Source organism: Diplotaxodon limnothrissa, linkage group LG8, assembly GCF_057381915.1.
Source record: "Diplotaxodon limnothrissa isolate DT_005_m linkage group LG8, D_limnothrissa_male_GT1.1, whole genome shotgun sequence".
NCBI classification, from domain to species: Eukaryota; Metazoa; Chordata; class Actinopteri; order Cichliformes; family Cichlidae; genus Diplotaxodon; species Diplotaxodon limnothrissa.
This window is the reverse complement of record NC_140603.1, coordinates 17,056,076-17,082,814: the sequence shown is the minus strand read 5'-3', so window position 1 is coordinate 17,082,814 and position 26,739 is coordinate 17,056,076. Positions and strand designations below refer to the sequence as shown.

Genomic DNA, 26,739 nt, shown 5'->3' with positions numbered 1-26,739 from the left:
ACACGAGCTGCTCTTACAAATGGGTCTGTTGCATAATTTAGTGGGTTTCCCAGTTCTCTATCTAGCCGAAATACAATTCCATAAAACATGCAATATTGATTGTGTCCTTTGCATCTATATCTGTCCTGGAAGTTTTGCACATATACTGCACTACATATCATTTACAAAACATTTCAAGTAACAATGATAATTTTCTAGAAACATCCTTTTATGAAATACTGTTAAAGTCCTTTCTTGTTCCTAGTGACCTCTTTGCATTTATATGCCCACCAGGAAAAATAACCTTATAGCTTAATTCCCTTGTCCCAACTTGATTTTTGGAAGACTGAATCCTACGGTGGCCCCAAGAGGTCAAACGTACTGAAATCTAAGAAAAAGGAAAAAAAACAAAACGCTAAAACACACAACAAAAACAACAACAAATAAACAGAAGCTGACACAAGACAACAAAAGTGATTCGGGGGAGACGTTAACGTGACAGAACAGCAGTGGAAGTGACAAAAACCAAAATGTGCGAAGGATTTCACTAAGATGTGCTTGTTGTGAAGGAAAAAACATTTTTCTACGTCTGGGTTGTTTTATTCAACTTGTTTTTTTTTCTGCATCCACTGTGTTTTGTGTGCTTTGTAATCACTCTCCCCAAGATGACAATCTCACTCATTAAAATTAATAAAAAAAATTAAATATATTTAGAAAGCTAAATGAAATATTATATTTTAAATATTAAATATAAAAATAAAGACTTGAAACCTGCTCATTAAAAACAAATCACAGTACAGTTATTTGAATAATGCCGAATATTAATTCATTTAAACTAAAGTGTGTAGCTAATGTTGACAGCTTAATAAGGGTGCAATAACATCACTGGAGCGGTTGCAGATGCTGGAAAATAAGATGTACACACTCTTGACTTATTTGGCTAAGTGGTATCACTAACAATGGGTAAATACAATAAAATTAATCACAACAGCAGTTGCCTCAATAAACTTTAGGTAATGACCTAAAGTCATACTGTAGGTCCCTAATGGCTTTAGGTACTGGTTAATGAGCCTGACTGCCATTCAGCTATTTGCAGAGGCCAACTGAATGGGCTGTGGAAATGTTCAAAAAGAGTGTGTAGTTTCTTATAGCAAAGGCTTTGTCAGAATGTTATCTGTATTTATCTTTCTGTTAAATGAACAGCTTTCATGTCAGTTTTCTTCTCTCTTTCTTCAGGTGAAACCTTCTCAGAAAGCACAAGCCACACAGAGGAATGTCAGCCCTGCACGCAGTGCTCAGGTCTATTGCGCATGCATACTCCCTGCACTGACTCCGCCGACGCCATTTGCACGTGCAACTATGGTTTCTACCTGGATGAAACCTCGCAGAAATGTCTACCCTGCACTAAGTGTCCTGAAGGTCAGGGAATGCTGTACAGCTGTGAAGATGACCGTGACACAAAGTGTGAGAATTGCACTGGGGACACCTACTCGGACCAGGAAAGCTTTTGGGAGCCTTGTATTCCTTGCAGTACCTGTGATGAGGTGGAGGAGTTAGAGTCGTGCACCCCTTTCGGCGATACGGTTTGCCAAGGTAGGACATATTAAGTAGCTCATATTGTCAACATGAAGTCTAATGGGTCAAATGGCACATGTATATACAGTTAAAAAAAAGTTTCATGATGTATTTTAAAGCAAACAATCTAAACCAAACAAGCTTCTTGGCATAACGCCCTGATTGTGTACTCGGACTAGTTCTTTATTTAAGTGTTACTTTCTCAACAAGCTGTAAGTGTGGAATTCACGTTCCATGTAAAGTCAGACACCTGAGCACCACACTCTCATTATGTTTAGACAATATAAGTCTAAACCCAGTACCTCTTAGCTTTTCCATTCATCAAATATCTATTCAGCAATCAAATAGTGTAAACTCAATGCATTAGGCACGCAAACTGAGCATCAGAATGGGGAAGAAAGTGACTTTGTGGTTGTTGGTCAGAGTATTTCAGAAACTGGGGTCTATTGGGATTTTCCTACACAATTATAAATATCTGGAGTTTACAGAAAATGGTCTGAGAAAATATCCAGCGAACATCAGTTATCTGGGTAAAATGTCTTGTTGATATCAAAGGTCAGAGAATGGAGAATGGTCAGACTGCTTGGAGCTGATAGAAATCAACAGTAATTCAAACAGCCACTTGAAAAAAACCAAGGTATACAGAAGAGCATCTCTGGACCCACAACGTTTAAAATTTGAAGCAGATGTGTTACAGCAGCAGAAGACTGCACCGGATGTAACTGTTGTCAGTGAAGAACAGGAAACTGAGGCTACAATTCACACAGACTCACCAAAGCTTGTGATGCTATCATGTCAATATGGACCAAACTCTCAGAAGAGTGTTTACAGCACTTTGCTGATTTTGTATTCTTGTGATGTGATAAGACCATTCATATAGTTATTTGTCAGCTATCTAATAAATGGCTTTGTGAGGTGACCTGATCTAAATACCAACCAAGTTTCAGCTTCTGTGCCGAGTAAGGATGAGTGATGAAGTGTGTCGCTCAGGGTCACAACGATCTGAATGAAACTACATGAGCACAAATTCGCTGTCCGACACTGAAAGAAATGTACAACACACTTGACATCCACTCTGTCAGCCTCATAATCAGATCATCTAAGTTTGACACTATACACATTGTTGGCCCATCGACCTAAATGCCACACTGAAGCTTGTCTCATTGTCTTCAGCGACTCATCCCAAGAGAGAAACAAAGACCACACTCTATGTTGAGGGTTTAGAAGAAGGTCATTTCTCTAAACAGGGCTCTGAATTTCTTTTATACCATTGCACCCTGTGGGTATCACACTCCAAATCAGGAATTCTGTATGACTGGAGTCACTGCTCATTCCAATGATCTGATGCCTCAAAGATTAAATCAACGCTTTTGTGAGGTGACAATAAAAGGAGTCTGTTGATCAGCCAAGCAGTCTGTTGGGAAAGTGGTTTGAAGGATGTTGTTATCACAGTGGCGAACACAGAGCCAGTCTGAGGCTAAAGGGACCCTTTTGTACGTCCTCCCATGGCACTCTTTGGCCTAGGAGAGCTTTTGGTTTAGCCCATGGGGCCAAATAAAAGAAGAGCCAATAATGAGTGAGAAACTAATGTCGAATGTGCTTGGTATAATTATAACAGGACATAATTTTTCCTGTTTATTCAAAGAAGGCACAGTTTCTCTTGAGTGTTCCTGTGTCCCACTGCAGTATTTGGGCGATTTTAGCATTAATCAGAAATTGTTGCTGCACTAATTTGTTTAGGCTGGACCAACACTGAGTTAGACAACTAATTTTAGATTTGGATTACTAGTTCTGTAAATTAAAATTAAAATGTGTGTAAGGAGACACAAAGAGTATATCAGTAGAATACCCATTCTTAAATTCAACCCCAATCCCAAAGAAGCTGGAATGATATTTTAATGTAAATATAACAAGAATGCAATGATGCCAAAACTCATAAATTACTCAGAAAACATATGTTTGAAATGAGTAAATGTACCATTCAACACTCTGAGGTTGAAGTTGCTATATATGCTAAACCTAAATCTAATCCTACTTTTGGGAGAGCTGCACCAACCATTGCTAGCAAATAGTGCCTTGCAATATCAAACTAAAACAAATACCTGAATCCCAAATATCCACTGAAACTATCTAAAATATAACACTAAATGTGATTCAGAATATTTTTGCTTTTGAATTCTTATCTATTTTTTTGGTGTAGGACTTATATACATCAAACTGCCAAGAAATCCAAATAACTCCACTGTTATAATGAAAACCGGTATGTAGTTTAAAGTCTGCACTTTCAACAAAAGTTGAAACTCGGGCTGTGTCTAGCTGCTAGGTCATCTTAAACCGGTCATGTGATATGTTGGTGTGTCTGTTCACTCCAGGGGGTAAAGAAGAAATAAGGCTGTTGTGTGGGGCGATCGTGGCTCAAGAGTTGGGAGTTCGCCTTGTAATCGGAATTTTGCCGGTTTGAGCCCCGTCTTGGACAGTCTCGGTCAGTCTTGTGTCCTTGGGCAAGACACTTCACCTGTTGCCTACTGGTGGTGGTCAGAGGGTGGCAGCCAGTGTCCAGCAGCCTCTGTCAGTGCGCCCCAGTGGCTGTGGCTACAATGTAGCTTGCCATCACCATTGTGTGAATGGGTGGATGACTGAATGTGTAAAGCGCTTTGGGGTCCTTAGGGCCTAGTAAAGCACTATACAAATACAGGCCATTTAATGACAGCAACACGTCTCAAAAAAGTTGGGAAAGGGACAACAGAAGGCTGGAAAAGTAAGTAGTTCTGAAAAGCTGGAGGAACATTTTGCTACTAATTGGGTTAATTAGCAACAGGTCAGTGATATGACTGGGTATAAAAAGAGCAGAGGGGAGAAGCTCTCAGGAGTAAACATGCAGAATAGGACAGACTGATTTTCCTAGAGTATTTAGCAAAGAATTTCAATATTTAATCATCTACAGTGCATAATATCATAAAATGATTAGGAAAATCTGAAGAAATCTCTGTGCGCAAGGGACAATATTGAATGCTGATTAACGTTAAGCCCTAGGTGAGCACTGTGTTGAAAACAGGAAGGACTCTATCATGAAAATTAATGCATTTGCTCAAAAACACTGCCAGAAATGATCGTCTGTGACCACAGTTCACCATGTCAACCATAAATGCAGGTTAAAGCTCTTTCATACAAAGAAGAAGCCATTTGTGAACATCAGCCAGAAATGCTGCCATCTTCTTTTTCTCGACCAAAGCTCATTTGAAATAGACTGAAGTAAAGTGGAAAACTGTTCTGTGACCAGATGAATAAAAAGTTTAGTTTAACTAAAAAGCCTCTGACAGTATCGCTGATGGTATGAAGGTGCATTAGTCTCTATGGAACTGGCAGCTTTTGCTTTGGAAAGGTACAATTGATGCAGATAGATATACACCAGATTTAAAGCAATATATGCTCCCATACAGACAACGCTTTTTTCAGGGAAGACCTTGCATATTTCAGCAAATCAGTGGTAAATTCCATTAATTCCTAAAGCATGGCAAAGCAGTAGAAGAATTACCAAACATACAATAGAAACTCAAAACCATGATGATATGGATGCAGGTGTGTGGATATGAAATAAACCAATAAATAAGAAGCATTTAGTTTGGACTTTTTTTAAATTTCAAATAACCTACCCGATACTGTGAGGAGTCATGAAACTAGAATGTGTGAAAACAGAAGCAACACAGAAGACTAATCAGTCATTTGTGTCTGCCAGGCTTTAAAAGAACCAGAGAAAATACAGAGAGAGAAGTTTATTTAATAAGCAAAAGCAGACACGACATATATCGCTGTTCTCTACCAAGTGCTGCGCTGCTATTATCTCCCACTGAGGATGACGCTTTAAGGCAGCTTGAATCAGCTTGTGGTCTGAAAGCAAAGGGTGGTGTTTGGAGAGATGATTCATCCGACATCAAGATATAAGAAGCCAGAGCCCCAATACGAAAAACATCCTTTAGATAACGAACAAAGCATACATCATGATGAATGTGATTCCGGCAGAATGACTTACAGCTCACTGTGTATGGGCTTTATTGTCATATGTTGTTCCTCACTCTAACCCAATCATGTGCCTTTTATTTCGAACGTAATCTTTTTACCAAAGCAGAAGCGTTATCAGCGCATACAAATCTGTAGCAATGCCAGACGTCCACATCCATTAATGCTGCGGATTTGTGCGACACAGGCCTGAAGGGTAAAGTCAGGGAGGTGGAGGGAATGAGTGGAACACACAGACCACTAAAGACAAGTCGTAACTTGAGACGGTGGAGACGTAATTTAAATCAAGGTAGAAGGACCAGAACATCAGCTTGACTATACTGGGGGTTATTTTCCTTTATAGATAAAACTGGATCTTCTGCTTTACTCTTTGGATTATATTTTCCTTCTCTTGTGTTTAATATAGCAGGATAAATACTCAGCTGACATGTGGGGTGAAATCCAATTTCCTCCAGGTCTAGCTCCACAGGGATTAATGCTATGTTTTGTGTCTTAGGGGGAATAACTCACTCTCTTCTTCTATCTCTGATGGCTAAACATGGTAATAGTGACCAGACTTATGTCAGGGTAGACCCACAGAGTTGGAGATTTAAAGGCAAGATCCTTATCTAAAGAAGTGTGATACGACTTCCACTCTTTTGCAGGCCAGCGAGCGATGTCAAAGGTTAAAGGGCATGAGAGCCTTGTATGTGGAGAGGGGTGGGGGTTGTGGAGTGATCAGGCAGTATAAGTTCCCCCCTGGGGGATGTGTAGGGAACAACATGATATAATTCCTCACAATCCTTTCAGGGGTCACAACAACATTGGGACAAGTAAAGTTAATTAAAACCGATGTTGATAACAATCCTGACAAGGTGACATCTACTGATGTGCATTATTGCTGTAGGAATACCAAATGCTGGCCTTCTAATCCCCAATTTCATATTAATATAATGAGAAAATGATGTTAGTACTAGATATATTTGCTTCTCTCATTTTACTCATAGCCTCTACAGCATTTTTCAGTTTAGTTACTCAAAGAAAGTGTGCAGTCGATGCGTGCATCATTCATCCAGTTAAGAAAACCACAGAAAGCTGATTCTGCCTGATTTAGATTTATCGTAACTTACAACATAACCAAAACCCCCCTTTTAATCCTACGCTGTCATTTTCCATGTAACCTGATGTGCACCTGAAATGTAACCGCACGTCTGGTCCAGGCAGCACGCTGATTGAATGGCATGGAAGGTTACAGTGTAGGTTACGATGTACAGTGGCTTGCAAAAGTATTCGGCCCCGTTGAACTTTTCCACCTTTTGTCACATAACAGCCACAAACATGAATCAATTTAATTGGAATTCCACATGAAAGACCAACACAAAGTGGTGTACACGTGGGAAGTGGAACGAAAATCATACATGATTCCAAACATTTTTTACAAATAAATAACTGCAAAGTGGGGTGTGTGTAATTATTCAGCCCCCTGAGTCAATACTTTGTAGAACCACCTTTTGCTGCAATTACAGCTGCCAGTCTTTTAGGGTATGTCTCTACCAGCTTTGCACATCTAGAGACTGAAATCCTTGCCCATTCTTCTTTGCAAAACAGCTCCAGCTCAGTCAGATTAGATGGACAGCGTTTGTGAACAGCAGTTTTCAGATCTTGCCACAGATTCTCGATTGGATTTAGATCTGGGCTTTGACTGGGCCATTCTAACACATGGATGTGTTTTGTTTTAAACCATTCCATTGTTGCCCTGGCTTTATGTTTAGGGTCGTTGTGAACCTCCGCCACAGTCTCGAGTCTTTTGCAGACTCCAAGAGGTTTTCTTCCAAGATTGCCCTGTATTTGGTTCCATCCATCTTCCCATCAACTCTGACCAGCTTCCCTGTCCCTGCTGAAGAGAAGCACCCCCAGAGCATGATGCTGCCACCACCATATTTGACAGTGGGGATGGTGTGTTCAGACTGATGTGCAGTGTTATTTTTCCGCCACAGCGTTTTGCATTTTGGCCAAAAAGTTCCATTTTGGTCTCATCTGACCAGAGCACCTTCTTCCACATGTTTGCTGTGTCCCCCACATGGCTTGTGGCAAACTGCAAACGGGACTTCTTATGGTTTTCTGTTAACAATGGCTTTCTTCTTGACACTCTTCCATAAAGGCCAACTTTGTGCAGTGCACGACTAATAGTTGTCTTGTGGACAGATTCCCCCACCTGAGCTGTAGATCTCTGCAGCTCGTCCAGAGTCACCATGGGCCTCTTGGCTGCATTTCTGATGAGTGCTCTCCTTGTTCGGCCTGTGAGTTTAGGTGGACGGCCTTGTCTTGGTAGGTTTACAGTTGTTCCGTACTCCTTCCATTTCTGAATGATCACTTGAACAGTGCTCCGTGGGATGTTCAAGGCTTGGGAAATCTTTTTGTAGCCTAAACCTGCTTTAAATTTCTCAATAACTTTATACCCTGCCCTGTCTGGTGTGTTCTTTGGACTTCATGGTGTTGTTGCTCCCAATATTCTCTTAGACAACCTCTGAGGCCGTCACAGGGCAGTTGTGGAGCTGTTTTACAAAGAAGAATGGGCAAGGATTTCAGTCTCTAGATGTGCAAAGCTGGTAGAGACATAGCCTAAAAGACTGGCAGCTGTAACTGCAGCAAAAGGTGGTTCTACAAAGTATTGACTCAGGGGGCTGAATAATTACACACACCCCACTTTGCAGTTATTTATTTGTAAAAAATGTTTGGAATCATGTATGATTTTCGTTCCACTTCCCACGTGTACACCACTTTGTATTGGTCTTTCATGTGGAATTCCAATAAAATTGATTCATGTTTATGGCTGTTATGTGACAAAAGGTGGAAAAGTTCAAGGGGGCCGAATACTTTTGCAAGCCAGTGTATATTTCAGTCTAAATCAAACTTAAGGTTCCCTCTGCAGTTCAGAGGTGGTCTTTCCCTTTTCACACAAATGCTTCCCTTGACTCCATGCTCAGACCAGCGTTCCTCCCTATCCAGGATATGTACTCATCACTTAAAGACTGTGGCCTGCAGGTTTAAATAGACTGTGGAGTCCAGGCCTAATGAGGAAGCTCTTTTGTGTCGTGGCAGCTGCTTAGCCAGAGGTTGTTTGGTTTCCTTGATGTATAATTCACAGCAATCCTCCTGCCACTTAACCGCATACAGTATATTACTGTGTTTGTGTTGGGGGACCCGATCCTTGGTGTAGCATGTGTTTTCAGAAAATTGGTCTCTTTACGACACATAAGGGCTCGCTAAAGGTTTTCACTTAAGAATCCGTGGTCCTGTCCTTAGGCAGTGGTAACCATACATACATACATTTGTTGCCTAAATCCCTCCATGGGACCAAGGATAAAATCTCTTTCTGAAGCGTCAGAGTCCTGAACTTTGTACAGCCAACATCCCTTTATTGTAGCACTTAATACACTAATCCGAGCAGCTTATCTTCGTCACGGCAAGTTAGTGCTCTACAAGGAGACAGGGCTTGTATGGTTGGCTTCGGTTACCTGAGATGCAGTGGTTTGCTTTGCTGAGCACTGGTTTGGTTTGGGAATGGAGATGCAGGGCTGGTTCTTGTGAGGCCCATCAAGCTCAGAGAAAGATGATTTCAAAATGCATTATGAGTAGGATAATGCAGCCACGTTAACACAACTTTGCAAGGCCTCTTTCGACCTTGGTTAAAGCTGTATGATTGAGCAATGATTGAGCAGGATAAAGTACTCACTGCCTGTTCTTATCATCTTGAGGTTTTGGCTAAAAGCCCTCAAAGTGGTGGGAGACAGAGGTTTTGCTCCATGACCCTGTTCTTCCTTGAGATCGTACTCAGGGCTGACGGGACATGCTGTATCTATCAACCAGAGCCTCGAATTCTTGCTCTGTGGCAGCGAGGGCAAAAAGTTTTGGCACACACACACACACACACACGCACAGATCTGGCAATAATCCAACAGGCACATCAATCACCCTTCTCAAGGTCAATGCCCTATCTAGAGCTGCGTCTTTTTTTCTTTTTTTTGGCGTGTTACCCATGCTCCACCTGTTAATCGAGGTTCTTCAGTAATAACTTGTTAGCTTTCCTGTAATCTTTGTGGCAAACGAACAGAAAAGATCCCCTACCACACACGTAACCCTGATTCCCCTGCCTCCCCTCTCACATTGGCAGAGGAGTCTGTGAACTGTCAGTCAGAACATTACTCATGTGAGCTAGTAGATGGAAATGTAGAGGTTTGTTTGCTTTTTTTTAAACCCTCTTTTAAACAGGAGATATTTTTACGAAGACACCAGAATTAACTAATAAGTTATAGACACGTATACATATGACAATGGTTTCAGTAGAGAGACACAAAAAAAGGGGGGAGGAGGGGAGAGTGATTGGTCCAAGTTCATTCGGTTATTGATAGGTTAGCAGGAGGGGAGGGGAGCAGTTTCCTTCCGGAGTTTGGTTGACCTTAACAATCGACAGGCTGCCCTCCAGAAATCAGAAAGCATAATCTACTAACAAGGACCATGCAGAGCTCTCAGGGCCACGGCAGTTCAATTCGAAGGACGAAGGAAAAGAAGCAAAAGAAGGGACGTTTCTGAATCTGCAGAGGGGGTTCTTAAATTTGAATGAATTCTCATGCGGTGCCACGGCCTATAACGGTCAAAAGCACAGTCTATAACGTTAATTTAGAATTTAATATCAACATTTTTGCAGCAATATTTTATCTTTTGTATTTCTCAATACAAATGAAAAGTCTTTTGAGCTTATAATTGATCAAACTATGATCTTTTCTGGGGTCTTTTGTTATAACTGTTTATTTTCTTATCTTGGTTCCACACAGTGGCTGAAGCGTCAGCGCTGACACACTAACATCCCGTGTATTTTTGCTTTTCAATAACGAAAATCCCCCAGACTTTTAAAATATCAAGTCTGGAGGAACACGTGCACCACTTTAATGGGTAACGATATTGAAACGGTTGACAGGCCCTTGTTTCGTTATGATTTGCTAAGCTATGATTGGATGGGATGGCACTCCTGTATGGGAGAAGTTTAGTGTTTGGTTGGCCCCATAAGGATAAAGAGCAGGCTATGAATTGGGGAAACCACGGATGACAAAATGCCATCAACATTCCCGATTTCCTGCGTCCAAGGCATCACCACATCAGTGGCTGTGAAGAATCCCCAGCCCCAGTGACTAAACAATTCACTGTCTTTGTATTGCACAGTCACTCATTGTGTTGCCAAAGCTTGGTCCCCTTCACATCCACAGGCCTGTATCTCTGTATCTCTGTATGGCTGCAGCTGACCTCCTCTCTTTAACCCCTTTGCACCCTTCTCCACACAGTATGAGCATTGTAACAATGAAGGAGATCTTAAAGTTGACTGCGTCTTTTTCTTCGCTGTCAGTGTGGGATTGACTCACTTTCCTGTCATCATTCCGGAATTTGCCCCGGAGATTCCAGGAAAAACCTTCAGAGGTGATTTGGCATGAGTGAGCAGTTCTGGTGGCAAGGGTGACCACAACACTTGCGCTTTCGCTCGTGTCGTCGTTTCGTTGCCAAAAGTTCTGCTCAGAGACTCGGGCTTTTGTCCTCATCGGGATTTATTGCATGTGTCTCTGCCAAACTGAGCCTCTCTCTCACTGATATTATCTTTAAAGCTGCCTAGGGCTGAATTATTGAATAAAGAGAGACATTAATGTAATTTTGCGGCATTGGGTCATTTGTTACATTAGAAAGAAAGAAAGAAAGAAAGAAAGAAAGTGTACTTTATTATTGTCAGTGTGAGAAAAAAAAGGCAGTTTTGTCACTTTTCTACAATTTATCATTTTGAAATTCTTTACAGGTGATAAAGTCATGCAGGCTGTGACGAGCAACTGATTTTGCATAAGCACTTCAGTTAAAGTTTCACCTTTTGACGGTGTGTTTAACACATTAAAGGTTTTACTTTGACCCAGATTTTACCTGATTGTGAATTTCCCTAACTCTTCCTAAGTCTTTTGAGTGCTTGACCTTACTGTAAAGTAAAACTTGAACATAATAGCTTTTAAATGTATAACTATTAGCTATTAAAGGAAGTTGCGATGGGACTCAAACTCCAATCTTCAAATCAAAAGCTGGGAGTGTGTTACCTCCACTGCACCTGTCTCTATATCTGGATTCTCCTTCCACCGCAACCTTTTTGCCATTTTAAGAATTTTTGCATGTGTCATTTGAAATTGTAGGAAAAAAACAGACTTGTTTCTACATTAAGGGTAGTGATCAACCAGTTGAAAGCAGCTGCACAAGAGAAAATGCATCAGCATGAGATTAGTACACTGGAAAACAAATAAAGAGCTGCAGGAGAGAACGAGATGGAGAAAGCTGGCGAGAGTGGAGCACAGGAGCAGATGCTGAGAATGCGGCCTGGTCGATAAAAGCGATGGAGTTACTCCTCTGCACTCTCGGGTTTCTCTGGTTGACCTCTACGAGTGCTGATCACTTTCTGCAGCAGAACAGTCACTCACACACACACACACACACACGCAGAAAGACGTGCCCACACGCAGGCACTCTCTACATTCATGGGTGTGTCTAAGGCATGTGTGCAGAAGGAGTAGATGGGTTGCATACAGTAGGAAGTGAGCCAGAGGCCAAAAGACAGATTGACAAAACAAGAGTAACAGCATTCTGCAGTATTTGAAGGGCATTGCTTTGTTTGTATTTGTAACAACTATTATAAAAATAGTTGTGGTTCATTTAATGAATAATGAATAATATACAAATGTCTTTTCAGGTTTTGATGTGCAGGGATTTGTGGTTGTTATGGCTGCAGTCAGGTGGAATGCAGTTACAGAAAGGCAAACTGAGCCCCTCCTGTCTTTTGTGACTAAATCATAAGTCAGGCTTTAAAGTATACGGTGTTGAAACTGCAGCAACACCTGTTTCCACGAGTCCGCAAGCGGTTGGAATGACGAGTTCAGCTCAGGTGTGGCTGCACACACACAAACAAGCACACAGCTGCTGTGAACACAAGCTGCATGCACAGTCCTGCTGCTCTTATATAGTACTTATGTAAAGGGCACAGACCAACAGGTTCTTATTACACGCTTAATGTGCACAAGAGCCTGGATTTCCTGTCACAAGTGAATCACTATCAGACAAAGCAAGCGAGACAACTCTGGTAATTTCACTAACAGCCAGATAATGCTTAACAATAAATATAATAATTGTTTTGATAATTCAAAACCGACTGAGCCTGTCATTTTGACGTCTCCGCAGCTTTCAACTTTTATAGTTTTAATGACAGGCGTGCCGTGCTCTTACCGGAGGAACCCCCCTGGTTTAAACTGTGAGACAAATAATATCCTGTATGCGATATATATACCTAGCATTTACAATAAAGATTAAAAATACACTGATAAAAGATGGGAGGGAAGACAAATAATGCCAGTGAAGCAGCTTCCCTTTGCCACCATTGCCTTATATTGAAAACAGCTTATTATTTAAAGCTTTGTGCAGATTAAGAGTGCTGCCTGCTTACACAAGAGTGCTCATCATCCACATGAAAACTGAAAATAATAAGAATGATTAAAACAACATTAAAAAACTTCTAAATCAGGGGTGTCCAGCTCCAGGCCTCGAGGGCCGGTGTCCTGCAGGTTTTAGATATCACCCTGGGTCAACACACCTGAATCAAATCATTAGTTCATTACCAGCCTCTGGAGAACTTCAAGACATGTTGAGGAGGTAATTTAGCCATTTGAATCAGCTGTGTTGGATCAAGGACACATCTAAAACCTGCAGGACACCGGCCCTTGAGGCCTGGAGTTGGACACCCCTGGTCTAAATGATCATAGGAGTGACTGACAGAAAAGGAATTGCCCAGTAGGAATGAGTAAAAGTGTAGCCAGATGTAATGTGGGGAAAAGACTGAAGGATAAAGAGGAACGATGGAGAGAGGACATATTTTTAGCCGGACAAAGCAGCTCTCTGTCATGGGACGGTGTCTGATTTTGTGTGAGCGTGCGCACGTGTGTGTTGGAAAGTAAAGAAAGTAGAAACAAACACGCTATGGTGGTAACGGTGGCGGTGATGGTGGTGTGTGTGTGTGTGTGTGTGTGTGTGTGTGTGTGTGTATTCTCTATGGTGTGGTACCTAGTATTGAAGAGGGCAGGAAGCAACATGATATCTTGTAGTGATTCACCAGAAGCCTGTTTATATGTATACTATTTCTTAGGCACTTCATCCACTCATAAAGGTATAATATATCCACCAGTTTAGCAGCAACCCACACACGTATAATATAACTGGCTCTTGTTTTGTTTTGTTTCTGTCATCCATACTTTTTCCTTTACATATCAATGAGAGCAGGATGCCAGATTTACAAAGTCTTGTTAGCTATCAGTACATATGAATGGGATAAAAAAAAAAAATGATGATACAGACTTTCCAAAAGTTATTGAACTGGATGGATGATGAGCCTCAAGTTTTTAGAGCCTCATCTGTAAATCTAGGTTTCAGCTGTCTCTGATGCTACCTGAGGTGCTATCTCTGGTATTGTGCAACTCCCCATAAAGCCACAAAAAAGCACTATATATGCAAAGTTTCCAAGATCTTTACAGTTTGGCTTTAAATGCAACAAGCAAGATGAGTTAGTATATGGAAGCGTGAAGACCAGGGATGTTGTGGCTTTGGCAATAATACTCGAAAATGGTTTCAAGTAAGTCGTGTTAAGTGAGTTAAAGCACCGGAAACAGAAGCATGTGGCTTACTGAGCTAAGCAGGAGGCAAAACTGGCAAAGAACCAACAATAACAAGGTAACACGAAGACAAACAGGCATCTGGGCTGCTTGTAAATACCTAACATGGTTAAAAAAAAAACTGCACACAAAACAAATGTTTTCGCTGTGTGTCAAGTGTCAAATGAGTACGGCACTGAGAATTACATTTACAGCTCATAGGCTTCAGGTTAATGGGGCACAAGTGTCATCCTAAGACAAGTTAGTGAGAAAAAGCTGTGGCCTTAAAGGTTAATGATTAAGAATCATCGACGTAGATTTGATGTTCAGTTAATTGTTGTTACCATAAAGTGCTTCCTCAAATTTCCTTCAGCTAAAATCCCCGCAGCAGCTCAGCACATCGATCTAAGTTAGCTCTCATTAAAAATGTTTTCGCCTCATTAGTAAAAAATGGATGCCTTGCACTCAGCGGCTCTCCTGAGGTATTTAGAGCCCTCTGAAACCAACAGCCTGATTTCCTGTCCATGCTGTGAGTAACTGTAAGTAAGTGACAGGCGAGGATAGGTTTCCGCATCCGCGGCGAGGAGCGAATGTGTCTGCTAATGGTTGGAGGAATGTGGGCAGGACTGGATGGACCAACTTGCTCTTACCATCGTTAATGGCTCCCTGGGGAGAGGGGAGGGTGGAGGATGGGGTATGACCAAGTGTTGTGGGAGTGCTTGTTGTGTTTGTCAGCATAATAAGTATTTATTGTTACACTTGCTGTGGTGAAAAGAGGCAAAACAGTAAAAGTAACACGGAAATATGTGATCTGCCAAGTTACCACTTGTATCTGTAGCTATATTTAAACTTTGCAAACCATTTTCCGGTCATATTGCTGTGCTGGGAATGTCCTAGTCCGTGGAGTATCAAACAAACTGCTACTATTTATGAAAAAACAACCTTGGTCTGGATGTGTTTGCTGCTGTTTTTCTTTTCCAAATAAAATCCTTTGATTTGATTTCATTAGAAATGAAGTTAATTCTTGAAATTCATTTATGTTGTGAGGTCACTTTTAGCGTTTCCGATTTGAGCAAAAGTGCACTGACCCGAGCTGCAGCACAGTTAAATCTGTTTAAATCAATAATTTAATTTCAAGAATGAATAGGTGAGTTTGTGTCATGCGTTGCTGCTTGACAAACTCAGAGTTTAAATCTCACTCTGCATTTCCTCTCAGTTTTTATAGAGGAAGCAGAAAGTTGTATTTCTATTTTTGGAAATAAGAAGTGCCCTATCTTGTGTTAGCAGACCGCAGATGTGTTTACCAGTCCTTCTACTGAGATATAATTTACAATTACTGTTACACAATGCTCAGAAGACCTTGTGTAACAGCTCTCAGTCTATAAATGGGGTAGTTTCATATTAGTACACATTTAAATAAGTAATTGCCCCGTAAACCTAATAACTGGTTGTGCACACCTTGGCAGTGAGAAGTTCAATCGAGCATTTGTGATGACTGACCATGAGTTTTTCACATCACTGTGGAGGATTTTTGGCCCACTCTACTTTGGAGAATTGTTTTAATCGGAGGGTTTTCCTGCATTAATGGGCTGTTTAATGTCATGCCAGATCATCTCAACGGGATTTAAGCCCAGACTTTGACCACGTCATTCCAAAACCTTCATTTTGTTTTTGAGCTACTCTGAGGTAAACCTGCTGATGTTTCTTGGATCATTGTGCTGCTGCATAACCCGAGTGAGCTTGAGTTTCAGGGAATAAACTGATGGCTGGACATTCTCATCCAGGATGTTTTGGTAGAGAGCAGAATTCATCGTTACAGCAAGTCATGCAGGTCCTGAAGCAAAAAAGTAGCCTCAGACCATCAGACTACCACCACCATGTTTGACTGTTGCTCTGATGTTCTTTTTATTAAATGCTATGTTAGTTTTATACCAGATGTAACAGGGATCAAGTCTTCTAAAATGTTCAACTTTTCTTTCATTCACAGAATATTTTTCCAAAGGTTTGGGGATCATTGAAATTGTTTTTAGGCAAATGTGAGACAAGCTTTTGTGTCCTTTTTGGTCAGCAGTAGTTTCCTCTTTGGAGCTCTCCCATGGATGCCATTTTTGCCTCTTTCTTAATAATAATGCATACTTTAATGATCCCCGTGGGGAAATTACTCTCTCTGCATTTGACCCATTCATTCAGTGAAGCAGTCGGCAGCCACTAAGCAGGCGTGTAGGGACGATACCTTGCTCAAGGGTACCTCAGGGTAGCCGTTCAGTGGATTTGAACCCCTGACCTTCCAATCATGGGGTCACCAGTCTACCTACTGAGCTATCCCTGCCCTTATTGTTGAATCATGAACTCTGACCTTAACTGAGGCAAGTGAGGCCTGCAGTTCTGTTGTTCAGGGTTTATTTGTGACCTCCTGAATGCGTCTTGGTAGGCCGGTCTCTCCTGGGAAGGTTCACCAGTTTTTTAACTTTTCTACATTTGTGTATAACGGCTCTCACTGTTGTTCACTGGAGTCCCAAAGCCTTAGAAATGTCTTCGTAACTCTTTCCAGACTGATAGGTGTCAATGACTTTGTTTCTTAACTAATCTTGAGTTTAGATTTGTTGAATCAACAGGTCTGGTAGTAATCAGTGCTGTTTGTGGCTTAACCCAGCTTTCCAAAAGCTCTGGTCATCACAGATAAAATCATTATTTAAAAAAAATACATTTTATATTTACTTGGGTTATCTTTGTCAGATATAAAATCAAATATTAAATCCAATATAACATTTGTATGATGATCTGACAAATGTGACAAATATGAAATAGAAACCTAAGACATGAGGAAGTGATGAAAATATTCCATGACACTGAAAGAAGGACAGAAGAGGGAAAAACTGCATTTTTTCATTATAATTTTTGAAATGAAGCATTGATATTGTGTCAGTACTGCACATGATAATGTGTAGATTATGTGTAGATTATGATATTAATTATATAATATAATATGTATATAATATTATGAAGTAGATTTTTGTTCCCGTAATGGCAAGACATGCAATAAAAGTTTAGATGAATTTCAATCATAAATAAAATATATTTTTTGATATTTCTTAAGTAATTAGCTCTAGCCACAGCACAATCACAAAGATAAGGGAAAGGAAATACTGGACTGACGTTCAACACAGGGATGGCCTTCTGAGTATTAAAACTGCCAGCTTTCTCTTTTTAATGGTAAATGATCCAAGTGGTCAAAAATAAATGTTTAACAAAACTGTGAATGTTTTAATTTCCTGTTGCTGTTCTATCTTCACAAAACTCAAGAATTTCTCTCTGTGCATATTTGTCCTTTACAGGTCAGTCCACCACAGGGTCTCTATTTACTTTCCCCCCCACTACCATTGATGACTTAACATATGAACCCGTACCAGAGGTCCCCACAGACAGCAGCAGCACCACCACCACCACCACTAGTGGTGATTCCCAGCAGCAGTTCTACAAGGGTCTGAATGATAAACTCATCCCCATCTACTGCTCCATCCTGGCAGCTGTTGTTGTTGGATTAGTGGCCTTCATCATCTTCAAGAGGTGAGGACTAAGCAGGAAACACACTGAAAAGTAGACATATTGAGCAAAATGCCATCTCAAGGTACCTGATGACCCACTGCAACTACAAGAAAAAAGCAGAGTTTCAGAAACTTCAAATTTTGGCATCTGTCAATGTCATAAAGCCTAAATCATAACTAAAACCTGATGCTCATTTATGATCCTCATTCCCAAAAATATGGCACACTGGGTAAAATATAAAAACAAACAAACCCAGAATACAATGATTTACAACTCTGATCTCAAATTAGAGGTGTCACCTCTTCTTTTATAATCAGTCTGTAAATGCGTAAATGAGAGAGGAATTTTGTCCCATTCGTGTATGATACAGATTCCATCTGCTCAGTCCTGGGTTATCTTTGTTGTATTATTTTTATTCCCTTCATGAGACTCTAAGTTTTCAGTTGGTGAAAGGCTTGGACTGCAGGCAGGCCAGCTCAGCACTCAGACTCTTCTACTATGAAGTCATGCTGTTTTAATAGATGCAGTGTGCTGTTTAGCATTGTGTTTCTTAAATATGGAAGACCTTCCCTGAAAAAGACGCCATCTGGATGGGGGCATACGCTGCTCTAAAGTATTTATATGCCTTCCAGCACAGATGGTGCCTTTCCAGAATGTACGTCGCCAGTTCCACAGGCATGAATGCCGCCCTCTTACCATCAGACTTTTCTACTGATGGTCCCTCTCCTCTTTAGTCTGGAGGATGAGGCATCCATGTTTTCCAAAAAGAATTAAAGAATTAAAGAATTACAGAACAGTTTTTCACTTTCCTTCAGTCTATTTTAAACTAGCGCAGAGAAGATAGCAGCATTTGTAAGTCATGTTTCTTTCTCAAATGCTTTAAAGCATTCACAATTTTACCTTTTGGAATATAAGTCTGAGTTATAAAAGACAGCTTCTCAGTCTTGAGGAGAAAAGCATCACTCAATTCACCTCAGTTACACTACTGGGTTTGGGGCGAATGAGGACTTATATGCATTGTCATCATCTGATATGTGCAGAAATGTAGAACGCACCTATTCAGGTCCTTTTTTTGGTTCGCTACATATGTGTGCTACGGTGACAACCTAACCTTACTGTACCTGGGAATAAAAGCTGATAGGAAAAATAAACGCATTAGTCTGAGTGTGCAGTTAGGTATGAGCTACAGAAATATTTGGAAAAATCATATCTGATTAAATTTGCCCTCATCTACTTTAAAAAAATGCTTGGTAGGGATGGGTACCGGTATCCGGTGCCATTATAGCACCGGTTCTGACATAAACGGTAGTAACCAGACCGAAAAGCAGCGCACATTTCGGTGCTTTATTTTCCTGAAATGTCATACACTTTGGATTCCAGCCAATCATTTTACCTTTGCAAGCGTAGCAGGCGGGCCCAGGTACGTACGTTCTTTTAGAGCAGAGCTACAGATTAAAAACGCCCAAGGCGAAGCGGTCAAAAGTCTGGCTGTACTTCACAGCAAAAGAAAGTGGGAAACAGCTAAACATGAGAGGTTTTTGGACAAGGTTTGTGTTCTTCATTCTTTAAGCACCGGTTTGAGCACCGGCACCATTTCAAAAGTTCCGGTTTGGTACTGGTATCGGATAAAACCTAAACGATACCCATCCCTAGTGCTTGGAAGCTATGGCCACTTGGATTAGATTATCTTCTATTTCAGGGTGAGCCTCAAACACACTAACAGCATTTTTGTTTTGCTTTTGTTGGACATCAACCATAAAATTTATGTTGAACGGTCAGTGTTTTGACACAACTTCCAGGAAGAGATCTAAAAGTAGCGGGAGCGTTAATGCTAGAAGCAGTTGAAAGGTGCACAGTTAGATGAAGTGGAATCGAATTTGATATGGGTTTGTAGTTTTTTGCCCCTCAGCCTACAGAATCTACTGAAAATCTCAGATGAATTTGAATCTCAGTGACCTTGACCTCAAGGTCAAGTTTCCTCAAAATCTTGTGAGAGGTTAGTGCAGAAGTCATCTGTGCTATGATGAGATCTGTTATGTTTTACTTTCATATTTACTGTAGAATAAATGGCTACATGAAAATGGTATCATTCCAAGAAATGGCTGAAAATGTTTGGGTTAAAAAAATAATATTAATAAGATTTTATTAAAAGGGTAATGAGACTGGTAAACACTATGTCCAGCGAAGACACGAATAACAATAGAAATAAAGGAGCTAAATTCCGGTAAATGAGAAAAACACCCATATTGCAGCCTTATGGAGACACACAACAACACAGTAGGCCTGCTCTAACAGTGTACGTGAAAGATACTCATACTGAACCCATACAGTTATAATCCAGCTGCAGCTCACTGATTATATGCTGTGTACGTAACATAATTTAAAAAGAGGAAACTTGTTTGTGTGTTAACAGTTCTGGTATGATGAGTCTCTGTGCTGATTCGTTCACATACAGGTGGAACAGCTGCAAGCAGAATAAGCAAGGAGCCAACAACTGCACCCCCAACCCGAACCAGACCCCGTCACCCGAGGGGGAGAAGCTACACAGTGACAGTGGCATTTCTGTGGACAGCCAGAGTCTGCAGGAGCAGCAGGGCCAGAATCAGGCACAAACAGGTTAAAACTCATCCACAGTATAACGACACAGGGGCCGCTGTCATAGCGCTGAGAAACACGATAGCCCTCATTTATCAAACTAATGTGCTTAAACTGGGTGTAAACATATGATAAGTCTGATGGACAGCAAACCAGAAATTTGGGTTTCAGTGCAAGTATATAAACCGTAGGCTGCACCCTAAACAGTGTCAGTGTCTTACGAAAAGAGGCCCACCCTCCCCTCTCTCAGGAAAACTTACTTACTGTAGCAAATCAGCAGGAGAGGATTACAACAGCGATGAAGCCTTCAGACCTTCAGTGTTGTTTTAGCAGATCAGGTCCTGAAAAGCCTGTTTATATTTGGAAAAACACAATTAGAAGTAGATTTGATATCTTAAAGTGTAATCTGTAGTATTGGGACCAATGCTGGATTCTTTTCTTGTAGTTCATGCAAAGCAGTTACTTAAAATGTTAATGTTCACTTCTTGTAAGGCGCACCCATAGCCTGCACAGGCTTATTCAGTTTAGAAGCAGGTCTCTCTTGTAAATGAGACATTGAGTCTCAGTGAGATTACCTGAACAAATAAAGGTTAAATGAAAATAAAAAATAAATAGAGCTTAATTAAAAATCAGCCAAGGAAACCATGTGATCTATTTTTAAATCACATAGAGGTGAACAGCTGAAGGCATCAACTCTGTTAGTCCCATTCTCATAAGTGGAATATCTCTGAGTACATTTCTTTGACCCTGTAAACAACCATTAGACAATTGACAGAAAATTCTTTTTTTTTTTTACACTGGATTGTTTATTGAACCTTCCGACAATAAAAATGTATTATAATTACTAAATCTTGCATTTTTTGTGCATTTTTTTTCTACATTGATGATGTAGAGGTCTCAGAACCTCACAAGAACTAATGTATCAAATATGATACGTGTCGCATTACAAGGTTAAATTCGAAACAAACCTTTGCTTTCTATAGTTTGTATGCAGACTGTGCAGATTTGTCAGATTCTTCTTTAATGGGGATTAAATGAAGAAAATGCTTCTTGTTCTGAACTTATTCACCTTGCTCTTATATGTCACGGTTTTGGGACTCATCACTTGGACCTGTGCAGTAATAATTATTTCAATCAGGGATTTGACGGATGAGGATGAACTAATTATCATATGGAGTTCAAAGATCAAAATCATCAAAGCCTCACAAAACTTTCAAAATCATAAGAAATTTTACACAAAAAGCTCATAGTAAAAAAATGAAGTGATGTCAGAGTGTCATCATAATGTTTTCTGTCCTATTCAACACCATACACTATGTCAGTCTGGCTGTACAAACTGCAGTTTGGCTGCCAGTAAAGGCATGAAACCATAAATAAGTAATTTTAGTTTGGCAAGCTCTGGGAATTTTATTAATGAGGCACTCCTGAGATATTGTAGGGCAATGAATTTACTTAAACCGCAAAAGCCATCTGAAATATACAGACCGCTTTTATAAATATTAAAGAGTGAAGTCCCTTGCTGCCCGAGTTATTATTGCACAGGACAAAGTGATGAGTCCTAAAACCATGATCTGTCAGAGCAAGGTGAATAAGTTGGGAACAAGAAGCATTTTCTTCATTTAATAGCCATTAAAAGTGAATCAGAGCTTGTTGTTTGACACTGATATTGACAAAGAATGTACTGTCTGCATAAAAACTATATTTAGAAAGTAATCCGATTAGTAATGATGACTCACAGTCCTGTAGTTATTTGTGCACAGCTGCCATCGCTCTGTGGATCACATCAAGTGAATAAAATATTTTCTTTGTTCAATAAGATATTATGCTGTTATCTGTGTGCTTAAACTTAAATAAAAATGCATAATTGTGTTTGTTTTTTTCCTTTTGCAGTCGTCAACATCGATGAAGAGCCTTGTTTGCTTCTTCCCCTCCACACCAGAGAGAAAGTGGAGAAGCTGCTGTTTAGGGCTGTGGACGGAGAAGACTGCGACCACATGCACGACAGCGACTGGAGCAGCTTGGCGGCTCTTCTCGGATACGAGGAGGAGCGGATCGCGACCTTCCAGCAGGAAGAGCATCCGGTCTGTGCCCTCCTGTCTGACTGGGCGGGAAAGGACTGTGCCAGCATCGAAGCTCTGTGCACGGCGCTGCGCAAAATCAATCGTGAAGACGTCGCTCAGAGCCTGGTGCTCAGCCCAAGTGCCGCTAAAACAACAGCCACTTCTGTAGTGTGATTTTTGTTTATTTTTAAAGCTCAACAGTGATTTCACATGTTAACACCTGAACCTTAAAATATTCCTCTGTGGCCTCCTATTCCTCTACGCTATATTCACTTATGAAGCTACCAATCACAGTGATGATCCAGTGCTGTGAATCCAGAAAAATCATGTCAAATTAAGGGATAATACAGGGAATCAGACAAACACTGACAGATAGATATCGCTATGTGAAACCAAATCTGCATTTATCCACAAAATATACAGCAAATTTGCAAAGAAAGAAGCTTAAAAAACAAATGTCTGTAATTACTCCACTGGATATCTACCTGCCTGAAGTTAAGGTTTTTTTTAAATCTTGACTCTTATTCTTTCTCCAGTTTGGTCCTCTGCATCTTTAATATTATCTTCATCCAGCCATTGCTACCCTTTCATAAGTCTGTGTTGTACTTTCCCATCTCTGCTACCAAAGATTTTCCTCAGACACTAACTCACAAGTTATATTGTTTTAATGCCATGTTTAAGTACACTGTTTAAATTTAAGTTGACAAATGGCTTGAACCTGTTACTCCTACTGGACGAGGCCTGCATACCACTGAATGTCTGGATCTTTGCAAATGTGACAACCTGAGGAAGTGATGTTTGGATACATTTCAATGAACTTGTTCTCTTTCCAAAAAAAAAAGGAAGGAAAAGAAAACTTTTACCGTCCTTTTAAATATTTGTATTAGATCTAAGAGATGGAGCAGTAGCGTTTATCTCAGTGTCAGCTTCCTCTTAATCGGCTTCTGGACTCCTTTTTTCCCCCAGCAAGTGCTAACTGCCTGGACTTTGGGGCTGACTGTGGGGCCAGGTCACCGATGGAGGCAACGTGACTCCAGCCTGTGTGCTCAGACCTGTCTACCTAACAGAAACTCAGAGAGAGACTCCATGCTGACCCAGAAAAGGGAAAGACCTAGAATTCAAAACATAAGTAACAACCATGTATACAATATGTAGATATGCAGGCAAATGCACACGCCAGATATAGACATACTTGAAATAGATACCCAAATACAGTATCTAGGTTTGCATGCATGTAGTGTACATATACACACACAAACGCATACACAGTTAGCTCATGTATGCATTTACAGTCTTGTTCATAGTACAGGACACAGAAATGATCAGATCCTGCCATATATGGTATGGAACATTGTGACAAAGGGACCATATACTGTTTGTTGTCATTAATAGTAGCCAATATTAGATATCTGTGTGCCTAATTATGTTAACAATTATATGATTTGTAATTTGCGCTGTAGATAATGAAATACTGCATTAACAGTAAACAGCATGCACAAAGTAGCAACTCATTGTCAGCCAGTTATCCGGTAAATAAACTGCTGTAAATGATTAGGAAGCAAAAGAAAAATGACAGGATTTTCAATTTTTTCTCTTAATTTCTCAGGGTGTCTCATTTAACTGTGATATTACATTTATTTGATTTGTTATAGCACCCTACAACTAACAAAAACACAAAGGAGACTGTGTTTATCCAGGGCAATGATTCTCGCAACTGACAATCCTTCAAACAGACTAATAAGACAGAGAAAGAAAAAAAGAAGAGGGTGTCTAGTTTCTTCTTTGTTTGGGAACAATGACCTCCGGATAAAAGGCAAGTCAGTGGAGACACAAGTTGAAGGATGTGGGATGAATTCAGACAAGGGCAAGTGGAAAAGTTTTGGATTACTTAAATGTAAAGGGGAAACCCAGGAATCGGCAGTTGCATTAATTAGACTGTTTAATTGTATGCATTCATCTCTTCAGTGCATTATGCGCTCTCTGCATTGTGTTTTGTTCTGCCAGCTTGGTTAGGATTTATCAAAACATATTCAATTTTGTGTTTATGTTGATATTTAAAGCTTCAACTCTTTGGATTTTTTTTTCATTGGAGAATTTTTGAAGGATTAATTAGCTTGCTACATAAAATCCTCGTCCTCACCAACCTCAGTTGCTACTGAGTACAGATTGTCACTAATCGCTAGCATACTGAGCTTCATGCTGTAGTGTTACTTTAAATGAAGGTATTCTCATTACTCTGTAAGGGTTGTTGTATTTAATTCTCAAATAACAACTGTACATGGTATTATATTTCTGTTTTTGTCCTATAGATTGTAGCACTTAAATGTGTAATCATGTATTTACATTTTGCATCACAAATGCCTTTCCAGGCGGCTAATGTGATTTTTGCTTTTAGCTATACTGTATTTTTTTGTAACTTGTAAATATTATTTTTTATTGATTTCAATTGTAAATAATTTGTCTTTTTCTACATTTTATCTTAGTTAAAGCCTGGAAGTGGCCACTGTATAATACTTGTATGTGAACAGGACTATATTACAATTCTAGGGCTGTTGACAAAAGGAACAAAAGAACAGCCACGCCTCATTAAGGCAGTTAACAAATTATTCAGTTCTACTAACATAAAGAAAAAGACTAAATTCAATCTACATTTCATATAGTTCAGGATTAAACAGATTCTAATGCTCCAGTTAGACACCCAGCCAAGTAACCCTTAGGTTAAAGCATAATTAAAATAATAAGCTGCAATATCATTCAAAAGATTAGATTTTAGGGACACTAAAGAAACAATACTAAAACGAAACAATGATATAACATTTTTATCCCCTTTCTTGCTAAGAATTAGATGCCATGAGCGATACAATGGGTGTTACTATATGGAATGTAATAAATGAAGCTACAAAGACAGGAACAAGTATTGCCTCTGGGAAAACCTAAAAATAACTAGATTCATTGTTGCAGGAGGTTGTGCACCATACCGCTTCAGCTATTATCTTTAGACAGAACTAGACCAGTCAAGCCAAGCTCCTTCAATTTCTATCACACATTTAAAAACAAACTTTTCATGTTTTCAATTCAATGGAAATAGAAAGAGAGAAATGCAAAACAAGCTAGCGGTTCCAGTTCATGCTAAGCCACTGGTTCTTAGACTGGCAGCCAAAGTATCCACCACATACAGTGAACACATTAAAATGCAACAAATACAAAGTCAAACAATGTCACATGATATACAATATAGTTGTACACATACCTACAAAAGGAAAAAAAACATCAGTGGCGGGAAAACGTCCACGTCTGCGTCTACACATTCCTATTGATGGTTTTAAATTTTACATAAGCTGCATGTTTGTTTGTTTAACTTTAGGCCTTTCTGCAAATTGAACAAAATGTAGTTGAAATACTGTCTAGAAAAATAAACATGGCTAATGGTAATCTACGGTACTTTTCTTTGTTATTGATTAAACTTGTGAGCTAAGCTAGCTGCCTGCTAAGCTAAATCAGCTGTCTGCTAGCTGTAATAAGATGAGAGTATTTTGCCTTCCTAAAACATTTAACGGATTATTTAATTAAAAACCATTCTTCCTAAATAAGTCATTAATCGATTATATGTAATTATCAGTTATATATAATCGGTTAATAATCTGTTATATTAACCACTAACCGATAGTTGTACCAATATTCATAAATACTATTACATGTGTATATGTGATATACTATTGCACTGCATAGGTTATATATCATAAAGGCACATCTTTCAAGGGGGGAACTAGGCTGATAGAGTGATTTAAGCCTCATTTGTCTTGAATGTCTTAAAAATTTGCACCAGCTCATTTGCTAATGTGAGAGTTAAAGCTCTTTGCCTAAAACCTTACAAGCTTTCCTGACCAATAACAAAATGTTTCACACGAAACTGTCAATATAAACTTTAATCTGGTAAATTAAGTCTTTTTCTTCTTGGAAACTGCAGGAACCAGAGCACTTGAATAACTGTAGGGCCTCTTCTCTGCTTTGGTTTTATGATGCTTAAGGGGATTATTTTAGTTTAATAGTTTTGCTCAATGATATCCACCACAATAGAATGACCTTCCTTGAAAGCTCTTTCTTCATTGTACCAAAAGATGGTAAACACAATAAAATGTATGTGTGTCCTTCTATCAGAAGCTACAATTGAATATGGATGCTTTTCCCTGAATAATATTTGTTGATTCTGAGGGCTAAAAGTAACCATGAAATGAGGGTTGAGCGTAAAAGGCTTTCTTTTGAGGGTAAATCCC

General features: G+C 39.8%; 1 protein-coding gene across 1 annotated transcript in view; it reads left to right on the top strand.

The window, feature by feature from the left end:
• Positions 1–22,798, top strand: part of ngfrb (nerve growth factor receptor b) — a 32,476-nt gene extending 9,678 nt beyond the window's left edge. The window contains exons 3-6 of the mRNA XM_085360725.1: positions 1,216–1,572; positions 17,600–17,831; positions 20,266–20,426; positions 22,296–22,798. Of these exons, the coding sequence (XP_085216851.1) occupies positions 1,216–1,572; positions 17,600–17,831; positions 20,266–20,426; positions 22,296–22,639 (1,094 nt within the window). The 3' untranslated portion in view covers positions 22,640–22,798. The remainder of the gene's footprint in view (positions 1–1,215; positions 1,573–17,599; positions 17,832–20,265; positions 20,427–22,295) is intronic.
• The last annotated feature ends 3,941 nt before the right edge of the window (positions 22,799–26,739 follow it).